Genomic DNA, 17,857 nt, shown 5'->3' with positions numbered 1-17,857 from the left:
AGTTATTGTTGCCAGAGTTCCCTACACCAGGAAGGGTCACAAGTGAAGCATCAACCAAAAGTAAGCAAAGGCTGTCCTGGACACATTGTCTACTCCTTGTGTAGAAGGAGGTATGTGACTTCAAGAGATACAATCTTATCTCTACCAGAGCTAACAAAAAAGTAGATGGTTTCTAGATAACAGCAATTCCAAGTTGCAGGGACTGAATTTCAGCTTGTTTGTTCCTATTCAATGCCTTACAATCTCCATATACAAAATCAAGGCTTAAACAGTATATCATTTCTGGTCAAGTACAAGATGGAGGTATATGGTCGAGTCTCATAAAAATATTGAAGAGAGATCAGATGTTCAGACACATCAGACTGCAATATTTAAAGCCAATCAGGAGAAGAAGAAAAAGACAAATCACATGACTAATTCATCTCTACTGTGCTACTTATGCAAGCATGATGAGTGCTCAAGGGAAGAAGTGACCAGTAGTGTTGGGGAACTTACATAACTACAAGGGCTCTGCTTCTACCATATAGTTGACCTCTGCTAATTCTGCTTGAAGTTGATCCATCTTACTAGAACATGAAGAGAAGAGAAGCAGGAGTGGTATAACTCTCCAATCCTGTTCTGCTATTGGAATATTCTACTATTGTAATATTCATTATTTAGACTTTTCAATTTTTCTTATTAAAAATTAAGTCTGGGAAATGTGACAGATGTTTCTTTGAATTCCAAAGTCCCAAAGCAATTTAGCTTCATCATTTTCAGTTGAATACTTGGTCAATTTTGTGGTGTTACCAATTCTTGCTTGCAGGCAAAGAGTATTTTGTGCAGGTATTCCACTGCACCATTGTTGCTATTTGTCATACTGTTGTTTCTAGTCAGTCTGTATGATCCTCTTGCAGCAGTTAACTAGGTGGTCCACTATTTTTCAGCTTCCTTGCAGAGGCAGCATTTGCTATCCATAACTGTGTTTTTGATTCTGTCTTTCAATATATTTGTTCCTAAGGCTTGATCTTCTTCAGCCATAATTAGCTTCATCTGTCTATTTCTTTAACTTTCCTGCTCTAAGCCATTGCCAGGTCTTGTTATCTGCTTTGCCTGTAAGGTTTTGTTTTGTTTTGTTTTCGTTTTAATGTATTGGCCCTTTAATTCTTTGCCTAGCCATGAGTTTGTTTATTTTGGTTTTCATTTGCTCTTCCTTATAGACTACTTGGGTCCTTTGGTAATTGTTGATGGCATGCCATTTAATGTGATCAAATTATAATAATTCAAGAAAATTCAGTTAGAAAATCCAATTCATTTCTAACCTGTGTACAATATTGAAATCAGATTATTCAAGTATCTTTACTAGTTACAAATTCTTTTATTGGCCATATTTAAGGTTTTTACCACCTTGTATCTGAGGGAATTTCTTTCCTATCATGAATTTATTTACACATTAAATTCTCACCTACAGCCTTTCTAAAGAGCTCCCTGCTGCCAGAAGAATGGTCGTCAGGTTTGCATCACACCAAAATTGTGGAACACAACCTCTTGAATCCACAAACTAATGCGGTTTATGTCTCTTTTATAAGTAGTTATGACACGTAATTGTATGTGGATTTTCATATATCAACATTGAATCTTGTGAATACAGGTGGTCCTTGACTTACAAGCATTCATTTAGCAACTTCAAATTTTTGTCAGTATTGAAAAAAGTGACTTATAACTGTTTCAGCAACCCTATGGTCAGGTGATCAGAATTTACGCACTTGGCAACTGGTATGTCTTTATGACAGCTGTAGTATTCTTCAGTCATGTGATCACCATTTGCAACCTTCATAGCTTTGACAAGTAAAGTCAAAGGGGGAAAACTGATTTTCCTTAACAACTGCATGATTTACTCTTAATGACTGTGCTAATTTGCTTAACAGCCACAGCAAAAAAGGTTTTAAAATTGGGTTTGACTCACTTAACAACTGCCTCACTTAGTGACAGCCTTTTGTGTCCAAATGTGGTCTTAGGGCAAGGATTACCTGTAGACTGTTTCTCTAATGGGTTCATATAAGAATAGCAAGCTTATTTCTATCTATCTACTTCCACAGCATTTTAATAACCTCTCTTGAGTTTTGAGTCCCTGGAGTTAGCATGTTCATAGTTTGCTCCTAACCTCATGAAGATTGGTCGATGTAGGAATACATCTATCAATACAAATTAACTTTTGATTCCAGAGTCCCTCTGAATATGAATCCTTTGCCACTTTTTAAAAATGTTATGATACAACTACTACTCATACCAAAGATTGTACATTTTGTCTGTTAACTTATCTAAGGTTGGAGAGGAAGTATTATTAAATGTCAGTTTATTAAAAGAAAATCAAGTATTGGTAAATTCCAGAATTGCACATTCAGAACTTTAGAAATAGATCTGCTTTTTAAAGTTGAAAGAATGAGAATTGTGGAGGGGTTGTTGTTTTTTCTTTTTCTTTTTTTGCTAATTTTAAATATTTATTTTTACCTATTTGTGAAGGTAAGAGATGCTGAATGAAATTTGGTGGAAAGGTTTTTGCTTCATTCTTCATATAAATAGTTGCCTGAGAAATGAAATTCCATCTTCTCCTTTTAGATGAATAGAAGAGTTTCAGGATGAGGTTGTGTCTTTTTTATTTTAACAGAACTTGAAATATAAAATAAAATGAACATCATATTAAAATTATAACTACTTCAATCACCTGTAAGTTTGAAATGACTTTCAAGAATTTTACTGTTCAAAATTGATTTCCTATTATGTAGTATAACATATATGCAATTTATGGTTTTTTATTTAACTTGTATTTTATTGTTGGTTAGGGTATAATATTGCTCACATATTTCTCATATTTTTCAGTGAATTTATAAGTTTCGAATGTGGTTATTAGTAAGCATAAACAGATTGGAATGGTCTGTAAGTCCTGTAAATGACTACATTTTTAATTCATTTTTTATTTTTATTTTTAAAAAGTCAATAAATATACAGTCATGTGAAAACTAATTAAACCCTCTTTGAGTTCTATTGTTTTATATGTAAAGGCATAGTAAAATAATCTGGTCTTCAGCTGTTCTTAAAAGTAGGTAAATATGACCTCAGATGAACAAGAATACCCCACATATTACACTATCATGACCTATTTTATGAAAAGAAAGCAAAAAAATGTAGCCAAATAAATGCATAATGTAAATTATATTAAAGATAGATCATTAACTTTTAGAAGCTAAAATAATATGTCTTGTTTGTATTTTCTCTGCCAAAAAGATTTATTTTGGTTTTATATGACTTTAAAGTAAAGAGATTTCTATGCCCTTGAAATATGCACAGTAATAAAATTTGATAGCTTTTGACCTGATATCAGAAGAAAAACTTCCTAACATACTGTATAATATGTATTGTCGGTGATTTGTTTCAGGAAGAATTGACATGATTCACAACGTTTTTTTCAATTATTTCAGGGGGGAAATACTTAAACCCATTAAGAGGATTTTAAATGGAGAACAACCAAACAGCTGTAGTGGAGTTTATTCTCCTAGGCTTCTCCCAGGACCCTAGGGTGCAGTCACTTCTATTCTTCCTTTTCCTTGCCATTTATACCATAACTTGGCTTGGAAATTCCACCATTATAATCACTGTATCCTTCACACCAGTTCTGCATACACCCATGTATTTCTTGCTTGCTAACTTGGCTGTTGTAGACATCACTGAATCTTCTGTCACATCACTCAAAATGTTGTGGAATCTCTTCTACCACACACATACCATCTCCTACAATTTGTGCATTATACAGATTTTCTTCTTTCACTTAACAGGGGGCACCGTAGTCTTCTTACTAATTGCAATGGCTGTTGACAGATATGTTGCTATTTACAAGCCCCTGCAATATTTAATTATCATGAAGAAAGAAATTTGCATAGGACTGGTAGCAGGGGCATGGTTAGGTGGCTTTGCTCACTCCATTATCCAGGTTGGAATTCTCCTTCAGCTCCCTTTCTGCAAATCCAACATTTTGGACAATTTCTACTGTGACATTCCTCAACTTATCAAGCTGGCATGTGCTGATACATACACACCTGAGCTTCTGATGGTCTGCAATAGTGGACTTCTCCTGACATTAATTTTCTTCACTTTGCTTGTGTCATATGCAGCCATCTTAGTAAAGATTAGGAGGCATATAACAGAAGGCAAACACAAGGCCCTTTCCACTTGTGCTGCCCAGATCATAGTTATGAGTTTAAATTTTGTTCCAGGGATGTTCATTTATGACCGTCCTTTCAAAGTATTTCCAGCAGACAAGATTGTTTCAGTCCTCTACACTCTTTTGACCCCAATGCTGAATTCCATGATCTTCACTCTTCGGAATAAGGAGATGAAAGTCACCATTAAGAAGCTCATGAGAAAATGCTATCTTTCAAAATAGACAAAAGCACCACATTCTACCCTGTGGGAAAACTTCCAGAATAATTTAAAGTTCAGTCCCCCACTCCATGGCATTGCTCTTGAATTAGTAAATATGCAACGTGAAAATTTGTTGTGCTCAGTGGACAAATGACTATTTTTATAGGCATGTTTCACAACTCGGAGCACACATTTGGTTTATTTTAATATGAAGCAACCCTGAAGAAGTTGAATGTATGGGCTCTTTGTTTTCTTTTCCCTGTAAGACATTATTGCTCTGTACTTTCTATTTATATTTAAATTTTATTCATATAGAGTATTGTTCTTCAGATTTTTTTATTAGTTTGTCACCATTCTGGCATAAATTTTGCATGTGTTGCATATGTTGCCAATCCAGTACACTCTGGGTTTTAATTAACATGCTTGTAGGGTATTGTTGTACATTAATTATTATATTAACTAATTGCACAATGTTGAATTAAATACAATCTCTCCTCCTATAGTGACCACAAGGCATTCAGTGAAATGTCTATGGAGATTCTCAGTCATCCAGGTCATAGTTATTCCAAAGATGCTTTTTCACAAGGCAACTGGACTTTCTTGTTTTTCTTTGAAGATATTTCACTTCTCATCCAAGAAGCTTCTTCAGCTCTGAGTGGATGGTGGGGAATGAAAGTATAAATCTTTCCATTCAGTGAAATGGTTCCTAACTGAAATGGTCACTAAGTGAACTACTCCCTCTGTGTGTCTCTCATTCACAGGGGGAAAGGGGAGAAGTGAAGTTTGGTGTTTACTGCCATCTCATTTAGATAAAATTCTTTCTTTCTCATTTAAAGAACAAATGAAAGAAACAATTCCTGCAGATACCTGATTATGGCCACTTCTCAATTAGCAACTATCTCAATTAGTGATTGTTTGCAAGCATGGTGGTCATAAATGTTAGTAAACAGAAGTTTTGAAAAGTCATTATTTGTCCAATGTGTTCACTTAAATCCAAATTTCTATGTGACAACAATACACACCAGAATGTGAATAACACTGTTCTTTCTGCATGAGAGAATTTTATCTCTGTAGTGGACTATATAAGGGAAAACAAGTCTTAATTTAATCTACACACAATAAAAGTGCGGTTATTTTTACACACACACACACACACACATACAAACACACAGACACTAAATAGTGGAATAAGTTCTGAATGGGCTTGTATTGCCCAGGAAGTATTGATTGTGAGTTCTTTTGACCTTCATTTGTAATTGGATTTCAAGGTGTTGGTTGTGAATAAGAATGCATTTGAACATTATAATTAATGTACGGTGACATGTAAGACTCCAAATATGCAAATCTACTCTACACAGAAGAGCCCTAATTCTTCAGAACCATTGTGGCTACTGATCAATAACTTGATGAAAAAGCCCATTGAAATGATTTATCAAAGAAGTGATGAACACATCAGTTATTGTTGCCAGAGTTCTCTACTCCAGTGAAGCATCAACCAAAAGTAAGCAAAGGCTGTCCTTGACACATTGTCTACTTGTTGTGTAGAAGGAGGTATGTGACTTCAAGTGATATAATCCTATCTCTACCAGAGCTAACAAACAGGTAGATGGTTTCTAGATAACAGCAATTCCAAGTTGCAGGGACTGAATTTCAGCTTGTTTCTTCCTATTCGATGCCTTACAATCTCCAGACACCAAATCAAGGCTTAAATGGTATAACATTTCTGGTCAAGTAGAAGATGGAGGTAAATGGTCGAGTCTCCTAAAAATATTGAAGAAAGATCAGATGTTCAGACACCTTAGACTGCAATACTTAAAGCCAAGCAGGAGAGAAAAAAGACAGGTCACATGACTAATTCATCTCTACTATGCTACTTACCGAAGCATGATGAGTGCTCAAGGGAAGAAGTGACCAGTAGTGTTGGGGAACTTACATAACTACAAGGGCTCTGCTTCTACCATATAGTTGACCTCTGCTAATTCTGCTTGAAGTTGATCCATCTTCCTAGAAAATGAAGAGAAGAGAAGCAGGAGTGGTATAACTCTCCAATCCTGTTCTGCTATTGGAATATTCTACTATTGTAATATTCATTATTTAGACTTTTCAATTTTTTTTATTAAAAAATAAGTCTGGGAAATGTGACAGATGTTTGTCTGTTTGAATTCCAAAGTCGCAAAGCAATTTAGCTTCATCATTTTCAGTTGAATACTTGGTCAATTTTGTGGTGTTACCAATTCTTGCTTGCAGGCAAAGAGTATTTTGTGCAGGTATTCCAATGCACCATTGTTGCTATTTGTCATACTGTTGTTTCTAGTCAGTCTGTATGATCCTCTTGCAGCAGTGAACTAGGTAGTCCACTATTTTTTCAGCTTCCTTGCAGAGGCAGCATTTGCTATCCATAACTGTGTTTTTGATTCTGTCTTTCAATATATTTGTTCCTAAGGCTTGATCTTCTTCAGCCATAATTAGCTTCATCTGTCTATTTCTTTAACTTTCCTGCTCTAAGCCATTGCCAGGTCTTGTTATCTGCTTTGCCTGTAAGGTTTTGTTTTGTTTTGTTTTCGTTTTAATGTATTGGCCCTTTAATTCTTTGCCTAGCCATGAGTTTGTTTATTTTGGTTTTCCCCCTATTCTTCATTTGCTCTTCCTTATAGACTACTTGGGTCCTTTGGATAAGTGTTGATGGCATGCCATTTAATGTGATCAAATTATAATAATTCAAGAAAATTCAGTTAGAAAATTCAATTCATTTCTAACCTGTGTAGAATATTGAAATCAGATTATTCAAGTATCTTTACTAGTTACAAATTCTTTTATTGGCCATATTTAAGGTTTTTACCACATTGTATCTGAGGGAATTTCTTTCCTATCATGAATTTATTTACACATTATATTCTCACCTACAGCCTTTCTAAAGAGCTCCCTGCTGCCAGAAGAATGGTCGTCAGGTTTGCATCACACCAAAATTGTGGAACACAACCTCTTGAATCCACAAACTAATGTGGTTTATGTCTCTTTTATAAATAGTTATGACACGTAATTGTATGTGGATTTTCATATATCAACATTGAATCTTGTGAATACAGGTGGTCCTTGACTTACAAGCATTCATTTAGCAACTTCAAATTTTTGTCAGTATTGAAAAAAGTGACTTATAACTGTTTCTGCAACCCTATGGTCAGGTGATCAAAATTTACACACTTGGCAACTGGTATGTCTTTATGACAGCTGTGGTATTCTTCAGTCATGTGATCACCATTTGCAACCTTCATAGCTTTGACAAGTAAAGTCAAAGGGGGAAAACTGATTTTCCTTAACCACTGCATGATTTACTCTTAATGACTGTGCTGATTTGCTTAACAGCCACAGCAAAAAAGGTTTTAAAATTGGGTTTGACTCACTTAACAACTGCCTCACTTAGTGACAGCCTTTTTGTGTCCAAATGTGGTCTTAGGGCAAGGATTACCTGTCGACTATTTCTCTAATGGGTTCATATAAGAATAGCAAGCTTATTTCTATCTATCTACTTCCACAGCATTTTAATAACCTCTCTTGAGTTTTGAGTCCCTGGAGTTAGCATGTTCATAGTTTGCTCCTAACCTCATGAAGATTGGTAGATGTAGGAATACATCTACCAATACAAATTAACTTGAGGATGATTTCGGAGTCCCTCTGAATATGAGTCCTTTGCCACTTTTTAAAAATGTTATGATACAACTACTACTCATACCAAAGATTGTACATTTTGTCTGTTAACTTATCTAAGGTTGGAGAGGAAGTATTACTAAATGTCTGTGTATTAAAAGAAAATCAAGTATTGGTAAATTCCAGAATTGCACATTCAGAACTTTAGCAATAGATCTGCTTTTTAAAGTTGAAAGAATGAGAATCGTGGAGGGGTTGTTGTTTTTTCTTTTTCTTTCTTTTTTTTTTGCTAATTTTCAATATTTATTTTTACCTATTTGTGAAGGTAAGAGATGCTGAATGAAATTTGGTGGAAAGGTTTTTGCTTCATTCTTCATATAAATAGTTGCCTGAGAAATGAATTTTCATCTTCTCCTTTTAGATGAATAGAAGAGTTTCAGGATGAAGTTGTGTCTTTTTTATTTTAATAAAACTTGAAATACAAAATAAAATGAACATCATATTAAATTATAACTACTTCAATCATCACCTGTAAGTATGAAATGACTTTCAAGAATTTTATTGTTCAAAATTGATTTCCTATTAGGTAGTATAACATATATGCAATTTATGGTTTTTGATTTAACTTGTATTTTATTGTTGGTTAGGGTATAATATTGCTCACATATTTCTCATATTTTTCAGTGAATTTATAAGTTTGGAATGTGGTATAGTAAGCATAAACAGATTGGAATGGCCTGTAAGTCCTGTAAATTACATTTTTTATTCATTTTTTTTTAAAAAAAAACCAATAAATATACAGTCATGTGAAAAAGTAATTAAACCCTCTTTGAGTTCTATTGTTTTATATGTAAAGACATAGTAAAATAATCTGGTCTTCAGCTGTTCTTAAAAGCAGGTAAATATGACCTCAGATACACAACATATTACACTGTCATGACCTAATTATGAAAAGAAAGCAAAAAAAAATGAAGCCAAATAAATGCATAATGTAAATTATATTAAAGATAGATCATTAAATTTTAGAAGCTAAAATAATATGTCTTGTTTGTATTTTCTCTGCCAAAAAGATTTATTTTGGTTTTATATGACTTTAAAGTAAAGAGATTTCTATGCCCTTGAAATATGCACAGTAATAAAATTTGATAGCTTTTGACCTGATATCAGAAGAAAAACTTCCTAACATATAAGATGTATTGTCGGTGATTTGTTTCAGGAAGAATTGACATAATTCACAATGTTTTTCAATTATTTCAGGGGGAAAATACTTAAACCCATTAAGAGGATTTTAAATGGAGAACAACCAAACAGCTGTAGTGGAGTTTATTCTCCTAGGCTTCTCCCAGGACCCTAGGGTGCAGTCACTTCTATTCTTCCTTTTCCTTGCCATTTATACCACAACTTGGCTTGGAAATTCCACCATTATAATCACAGTATCCCTCACACCAGTTCTGCATACACCCATGTATTTCTTGCTTGCTAACTTAGCTTTTGTAGACATCACTGAATCTTCTGTCACATCACTCAAAATGTTGTGGAATCTCTTCTACCACACACATACCATCTCCTACAATTTGTGCATTATACAGATTTTCTTCTTTCACTTAACAGGGGGCACCGTAGTCTTCTTACTAATTGCAATGGCTGTTGACAGATATATTGCTATTTACAAGCCCCTACAATATTTAATTATCATGAAGAAAGAAATTTGCATAGGACTGGTAGCAGGGGCATGGTTAGGTGGCTTTGCTCACTCCATTATCCAGGTTGGAATTCTCCTTCAGCTCCCTTTCTGCAAATCCAACATTTTGGACAATTTCTACTGTGACATTCCTCAACTTATCAAGCTGGCATGTGCTGATACATACACACCTGAGCTTCTGATGGTCTGCAATAGTGGACTTCTCCTAACATTAATTTTCTTCACTTTGCTTGTGTCATATGCAGCCATCTTAGTAAAGATTAGGAGGCATATAACAGAAGGCAAACACAAGGCCCTTTCCACTTGTGCTGCCCAGATCATAGTTATGAGTTTACATTTTGTTCCAGGGATGTTCATTTATGACCGTCCTTTCAAGGTATTTCCAGCAGACAAGATTGTTTCAGTCCTCTACACTCTTTTGACCCCAATGCTGAATTCCATGATCTTCACTCTTCGGAATAAGGAGATGAAAGTCACCATTAAGAAGCTCATGAGAAAATGCTATCTTTCAAAATAGACAAAAGCACCACATTCTACCCTGTGGGAAAACTTCCAGAATAATTTAAAATTCAGTCCCCAACTCCATGGCATTGCTCCTGAATTAGTAAATATGCAACGTGAAAATTTGTTGTGCTCAGTGGACAAATGACTATTTTTTTAGGCATGTTTCACAACTCGGAGCACACATTTGGTTTACTTCAATATGAAGCAACCCTGAAGAAGTTGAATGTATGGGCTCTTTGTTTTCTTTTCCCTGTAAGACATTAGTGCTCTGTATTTTCTATTTATATTTAAATTTTATTCATATAGAGTATTGTTCTTCAGATTTTTTTTATTAGTTTGTCACCATTCTGGCATAAATTTTGCATGTGTTGCATATGTTGCCAATCCAGTACACTCTGGGTTTTAATTAACATGCTTGTAGGGTATTGTTGTACATTAATCATTATATTAACTAATTGCACAATGTTGAATTAAATACAATCTCTCCTCCTATAGTGACCACAAGGCATTCAGTGAAATGTCTATGGAGATTCTCAGTCATCCAGGTCATAGATGCTTTTTCACAAGGCAACTGGACTTTCTTGTTTTTCTTTGAAGATATTTCACTTCTCATCCAAGAAGCTTCTTCAGCTCTGAGTGGATGGTGGGGAATGAAAGTATAAATCTTTCCATTCAGTGAAATGGTTCCTAACTGAAATGGTCACTAAGTGAACTACTCCCTCTGTGTGTCTCTCATTCACAGGGGGAGGGAGGAGAAGTGAAGTTTGGTGTTTACTGCCATCTCATTTAGATAAAATTCTTTCTTTCTCATTTAAAGAACAAATGAAAGAAACAATTCCTGCAGATACCTGATTATGGCAACTTCTCAATTAGCAACTATCTCAATTAGTGATTGTTTGCAAGCATGGTGGTCATAAATGTTAGTAAACAGAAGTTTTAAAAAGTCATTATTTGTCCAATGTGTTCACTTACATCCAAATTTCTATGTGACAACAATACACACCAGAATGTGAGTAACACGGTTCTTTCTGCATGAGAGAATTTTATCTCTGTAGTGGACTATATAAGGGAAAACAAGTCTTAATTTAATCTACACACAATAAAAGTGGTGTTATTTTTACACACACACACACACACACATACACACACACACACTAAATATTGGAATAGGTTCTGAATGGGCTTGTATTGCCCAGGAAGTATTGATTGTGAGTTCTTTCAACCTTCATTTGTAATTGGATTTCAAGGTGTTGGTTGTGAATAAGAATGCATTTGAACATTATAATTAATGTACGGTGACATGTAAGACTCCAAATATGCAAATCTACTCTACACAGAAGAGCCCTAATTCTTCAGAACCATTGTGGCTACTAATCAATAACCTGATGAAAAAGCACACTGAAATAATTTATCAAAGAAGTGATGAACACATCAGTTATTGTTGCCAGAGTTCCCTACTCCAGTGAAGCATTAACCAAAAGTAAGCAAAGGCTGTCCTAGACACTTTGTCTACTTGTTGTGTAGAAGGAGGTATGTGACTTCAAGTGATACAATCTTATCTCTACCAGAGCTAACAAAAAGGTAGATGGTTTCTAGATAACAGCAATTCCAAGTTGCAGGGACTGAATTTCAGCTTGTTTCTTCCTATTCGATGCCTTACAATCTCCAGACACCAAATCAAGGCTTAAATGGTATAATATTTCTGGTCAAGTACAAGATGGAGGTATATGGTCGAGTCTCATAAAAATATTGAAGAGAGATCAGATGTTCAGACACCTTAGACTGCAATACTTAAAGCCAAGCAGGAGAAGAAGAAAAAAAAGTCAAGTCACATGACTAATTCATCTCTATTATGCTACTTACCCAAGCATGATGAGTGCTCAAGCGAAGAAGTGACCAGTAATATGTGTTGGGGAACTTACATAACTACAAGATCTCTGCTTCTACCATATAGTTGACCTCTGCTAATTCTGCTTGAAGTTGATCTATCTTACTAGAAAATGAAGAGAAGAGAAGCAAGAGTGGTATAACTCTCCAATCCTGTTCTGCTATTGGAATATTCTGCTATTGTAATATTCATTATTTAGACTTTTCAATTTTTCTTATTAAAAATTAAGTCTGGGAAATGTGACAGATGTTTGTCTGTTTGAATTCCAAAGTCCCAAAGCAATTTAGCTTCATCGTTTTCAATTGAATACTTTGAAAATTTTGTGGTGTTACCAATTCTTCCTTGCAGGCAAAGAGTATTTTGTGCAGGTATTCCAATGCACCGTTTATTGTGTAGTGGGTTCTGGACTGCATGGCAAGGAAGAAACAGATGAGTACCGCATGTCAGCTCTTTATTGTCACTGCCCTGAGTGCCTCGGGAGAAGGGTGGTATATAAATCTGATAAATAAATAAATAAATAAATAAATAAATAAATAAATAAATAAATAAATAAATAAATAAATAAATAAATAAATAAATATTGGTAATAGGTGCGTACTGGACAAAGGGGGTTACCTGGACCCCTTGTATACCTAGCCAGGTATCACTCTGCTCAATCCATCCATCCTTATCTCTCACCGAAAATCCTTCAGCCAATCCAGCCACAGCACAGCGCCACCTGGTGGCACCTGCAGAGCTGTTGCTCCTACCCCATACATAACACCCCTTCCCCCTTAAAAGAAAAAAAAACATATGGAATACAATTGGCATGCATAATACATTACAACAGAAATCAATCATATACTGTGAATGGCTCTGGGCCTGTTCAAGATTGCACATAATCTGCAAGATATGTCAGTGGTCTGTGAGTTCTGATAGACCGTCTCAGTCCTTGCTGGTCTTCCAAATCATCATCGGTCATGGTTGAGCCCTAGTCCCAATGTTCTGTTTGACCCAGTCCCTGGGCTTCTTTGTTTAGTTCAAATGTTTTTTGTTGTGATTGGTCACCCTGAGACCCTTCAGGAACCCGCTTCCTGATTTGATCTACATGATGCCTGATCTGATGATTCCCCTCCACCCCAACAATGTAGGACAATGGCCCAGTTCTGTCAACTACCACCCCCGGAATCCAAAAATGACCTGGCCCATAGTTTCTTGCCCAAACCAAGTCGTTATTGAGAAATTCTCTAGAGACTCTGGGATGCTCAGACTCAGCAGCCACTCTGTCAGGGTGCAGCCTGTCCAATTTGGTGATAAGCCTCTGGCCCAATGAAGTTCCGCTGGAGTCTTCTGTGGCAGTGCAGGGTGTGGTGTGTTGAGCTAACAGGAACTGTACCAACCGTTGATGCCAGTCACCATTGATGATGCACCGCAATGCGTCTTTGGTTGTTCTTACCATGCATTCTGCTAATCCATTAGTTGACGGGTGGAAGGGTGCCGTTGAAACATGCCTAACCAAGTTGGCCCTGGTGAATGCCTGGAATTCAGCAGAGGTGAATTGAGGCCCCATTATCTGAGACTAATACTTCTGGCAGGCCATGTGTGGCAAAGAGCCCCCTGAGCACTTGGATGGTTTTGGCTGAGGTCATACTAGTGACTGGTATCACTTCTAGCCACTTAGAGTGGCTGTCTACCACCACCAAGAACAACTGTCCCTGGAAAGGGCCTGTGTAATCAATGTGTACTCTGGACCATGGAGTGTGTGTCTCTTCCCATTTGAGTGCATGGGGCATCTCAGGTCTGGACATTTGGCAGTCATAACAACTGCTAACCTGTTCCTCAATAGCCTTATCGAGACCAGACCACCACAGATAACTTCTTGCTAACGCTTTCATTCTGAATATTCCTGGATGTCCTTCATGTAATGACTTAATGACCGTGTTTCTCAGTGTTTTGGGAATGATGACCCTGCTTCCCCATAAGAGGCAGCCCTTGTGTGCCGACAACTCGTGCCTCCTATTGAAGTAAGCCTGGAATTCGGTTCCTGGAGACTTTTCTTGCCACCCTGTGACTACCAAAGACTGAACTCTGCTTAGGACTCTGTCTGCTGCTGTTTCAGCAGCTATGTCTTTTGCCTGCAGGGGGCACTCTGGTAGATCCTGAATGGACAGTATCTGGGCTGCCGGTGCTATATCAGGTTCAGCCTTGTCTAAAGGCAAACTGCTTAATCCATCTGCATGGCCCATCTCTTTCCCAGGTTTGTGAACTAACTTGCAAGAGTATGCAGATAGCAATATGGACCACCTGGGTGATAATATTTGAGGTATCTGTTTGTCTGTTGTGAACAAACCCAATAGAGGCTTATGATCTGTGAATATGGTAAATTACCTGCCATAGAGGTAATCATGGAATTTCTTGACCCCAGCCACTATGGCCAGGGCTTCCTTGTCAATTTGAGCATAGTTCCTTTCTGCCCTAGACAATGTGCGTGAGTAGTAGGCAATGGGCACTTGGTCCCCATTGTCTTCAAGATGGCTCAGTACAGCACCCACTCCGTATGGGGATGCATCACATGTGATGCAAATAGGTTTTGACTCTATGAAGTGGGTGACAGTGGAGTTACTGGACAGTAGCTCTTTAAGTTTCCTAAAACTTTTTTCATGACTCTTTGTCCAATTCCAAACAGCTTGTTTGTCTAGGAGCCTGTGCAGAGGCTCAGCTATCACAGCTTTGTGTGGAGGAAATGAATGATAAAAATTTAGGAGCCCCAGGAAAGCTTGTAATTCCCCCTTGTTTTTTAGAGTGGGGGCCATTTTTATTGCCCTCATCTTGCATTCAGCAGGATGAACCCCCTTAGCATCTATTCTGAAACCTAGGAACTCAGTAGATGTCACCCCTATGCTGAACTTGTCTTTTTTAAGTCTGAGCCCTGCAGAGCGAAATCTGTTTCAGACAGCCTGCAGTCTTTCAGCCAATACCTCCTCAGAACTTCCAGCGATAAGGACATCATCAAAGTAAGGGCATACTCCTGGAATGCCCTTCAGAGTTTTCTCCATCACTTCTTGAAAGATCCCTGGCGCTACAGAGATACCAAACTGTAAACAGTTAACTCTGAAAGCTCCTCTCTGTGTTACTATGGTTTGCATGTCAGCTGTCTCTGGGGTAACCAGGAGCTGCTATTACACTTGTGACAAATCTAGCTTTGCAAAAATGGCGCTGCCCTGAAGAGAGGCAAGGATGTGGCTGACCGTTGGAACCGGCTAAGCATAAAAATTGAGGGCCCGGTTCACATTGCATTTGTAGTCAGCACAGATCCTCACCTCCCCATTAGCATTTAATGGGGTAACTATAGGGGTCTCCCATTCACCCCCTTCCATGTGCTCTAACACCCCCTGGTCCACTAGCCTACCTAACTCCCTCTCTATTTTACCTTTAAGGGCAAAAGGAACCCTTCGGGGTTTGATTCTAATGGGCATAACATTGGGATTTAGCTTAAACGTGATGGGTGGCCCTGTGTATGTGCCAAGCTTGTCCTTGAATACAACTGCAAATGTTTTGCAGATGGATTCGAGGCTCGTGGCCTGGACCCTATGGATCCCTGAGATTCCTATGCCCAGAGCCCCAAACCAGTCCAGCCCCACTAGGCTCGTCCTTCGGCCATCAACTACCAACACATCCAAGTTCCCACAGAACCCTCTGAACCCCACCGACAGTGTGGCCTCCCCCTTAATTTTCATGGGAGCATGCTGGATGTCAGTTAGTTTTAGGTTAGTTGGTGTTAAAACAGCCCATTGTTTGCTCCAGCCGCACACTTGTCTCCTCAGAGATTATTGAGACAGCAGCTCCAGAGTCTAGCTCCATCTTACAGGGTATGCCCTGCAAGTGGACCTCTAGCATAATTTGGGGGATGAGTAGCTAATGGACCCCCAAGTGGGAAACAGCCTTAAGGTCCACTACGGCATTGGAGGTCACATTTTGGGGTGTCCCAGTACCTTTTGGCAACACATCCTCAATCCTCTGATGGCTCCAGCAGACTGCAGCGATGTGGTCTGTTTTCCTGCAGATTCGGCACTTAGCCAAGAGAAATCTGCAGGTCACTCTTGCATGGCTCCCCCACAGCCGGCACACTTAGGACTGGTTGCTTCGGCTCCCAGAATAACATCAGCACCAGCCCCACCGGCAGCTCTCTGCGACACCATCGGTCTCCGCTGAGCCCCCTGGTCTACCCGCGGTCGCGTTAGTTGTTGTTGTGCCGGCCTCTGGTCTACCACATCGATCTCTGCCATCTCGTCATCGTCCGCTCCCCTGTACGCAGCACTTTCCTGGTGCACTGATCCCCCGGAGCTGCTGCTGGGTGGGTGGGTTGTTTGACCATCGCCGCTGGCCACCTCATATGCCTGGACCTCGTTCAAAACCTCTTGCAGGCTAATTTTTGGCTTCACAAGCAGCTTCTGCTGCAGCCACTTGACACTCAGCCCTAAAGTGATACGATCTCGCAGGCGGTCTTCTAAGTCAGAAAACTTGCAAAGATGAGGGGCTTGTCGCATGTCTGCATTGAAGTCAGTTGTTGACTCGCCTGGCCTCTGGATCCGCTGGACAAACTGGAACCTACAGGACTTCTCAGACCTCTTAGGCATAAAATGCCCGTTCAGCTTGCTTATGAGGTCATGGTAGGGAACAGTTGTGATAGGCGTCAGGGCGAACAACCCGACAGCCACATCATAAACAGCAGACCCACTGATATACAGTTGCGCCGCCGCTTTCATGTGATTCTCAGTAATTCGGTTGATGAGTAGGTACCCTTCAACCTGGCCCAGGTGCGATTCCCATTGCTCAGGCCGGTGAATGTCGAACTCACGAATCTGAGTGGTTTTTGCCATGGTCTGACTGGTCCAAAGATGCTGCTTTGGCAAGGGATCAGGGAAGAACTCTTTCCCTCCGATCCAGTGATTTCAGCTAGTGACTTCAGCTAGTGACTCAGCTCTGAATGAAACAGCATCCCACCTTCATCGCCACTATTGTGTAGTGGGTTCTGGACCACATGGCAAGGAAGAAACAGATGAGTACTGCATGTCAGCTCTTTATTGGTAATAGGCGTGTACTGGACAAAGGGGGTTACTGGACCCCTTATCTAACTAGCCAGGTATCACTCTGGCCAATCCATCCATCCATATCTCCCGCCAAAAAACGTTCAGCCAATCCAGCCACAGCACAGTGCCACCTGGTGGTACCTGCAGAGCTGCTGCTCCTACCCCATACATAACATCGTTGTTATTTGTCATACTGTTGTTTCTAGTCAGTCTGTATGATCCTCTTGCAGCAGTTAACTAGGTAGTCCACTATTTTTTCAGCTTCCTTGCAGAGGCAGCATTTGCTATCCATAACTGTGTTTTTGATTCTGTCTTTCAATATATTTGTTCCTAAGGCTTGATCTTCTTCAGCCATAATTAGCTTCATCTGTCTATTTCTTTAACTTTCCTGCTCTAAGCCATTGCCAGGTCTTGTTATCTGCTTTGCCTGTAGGGTTTCGTTTTGTTTTGTTTTCGTTTTAATGTATTGGCCCTGTAATTCTTTGCCTAGCCATGAGTTTGTTTATTTTGTTTTCCCCCCTATTCTTCATTTGCTCTTCCTTATAGACTACTTGGGTCCTTTGGATAAGTGTTGATGGCATGCCATTTAATGTGATCAAATTATAATAATTCAAGAAAATTCAGTTAGAAAATCCAATTCATTTCTAACCT

At 38.5% G+C, this 17,857-nt stretch overlaps 2 protein-coding genes across 2 annotated transcripts; both read left to right on the top strand.

Moving 5' to 3' along the window:
* Positions 1-3,493: 3,493 nt before the first annotated feature.
* LOC308678797 (olfactory receptor 4D1-like) lies at positions 3,494-4,420 on the top strand (the record flags this gene model as incomplete). The annotated part of the gene is made up of 1 exon (XM_081346030.1): positions 3,494-4,420. One exon carries the CDS (start codon positions 3,494-3,496, stop codon positions 4,418-4,420), a length of 927 nt encoding a protein of 308 aa, XP_081202156.1.
* A 4,915-nt stretch (positions 4,421-9,335) lies between these two features.
* LOC308678796 (olfactory receptor 4D1-like) lies at positions 9,336-10,262 on the top strand (the record flags this gene model as incomplete). Its single annotated transcript, XM_081346029.1, has 1 exon — positions 9,336-10,262. One exon carries the CDS (start codon positions 9,336-9,338, stop codon positions 10,260-10,262), a length of 927 nt encoding a protein of 308 aa, XP_081202155.1.
* Between the last annotated feature and the right edge of the window lie 7,595 nt (positions 10,263-17,857).

The sequence above is a fragment of the Vipera berus genome, assembly GCF_964194415.1.
Source record: "Vipera berus genome assembly, chromosome: Z".
Classification (NCBI taxonomy): Eukaryota; Metazoa; Chordata; class Lepidosauria; order Squamata; family Viperidae; genus Vipera; species Vipera berus.
Note: the sequence above shows the minus strand (reverse complement) of the source record. Positions and strands in the feature narration are given on the sequence as shown.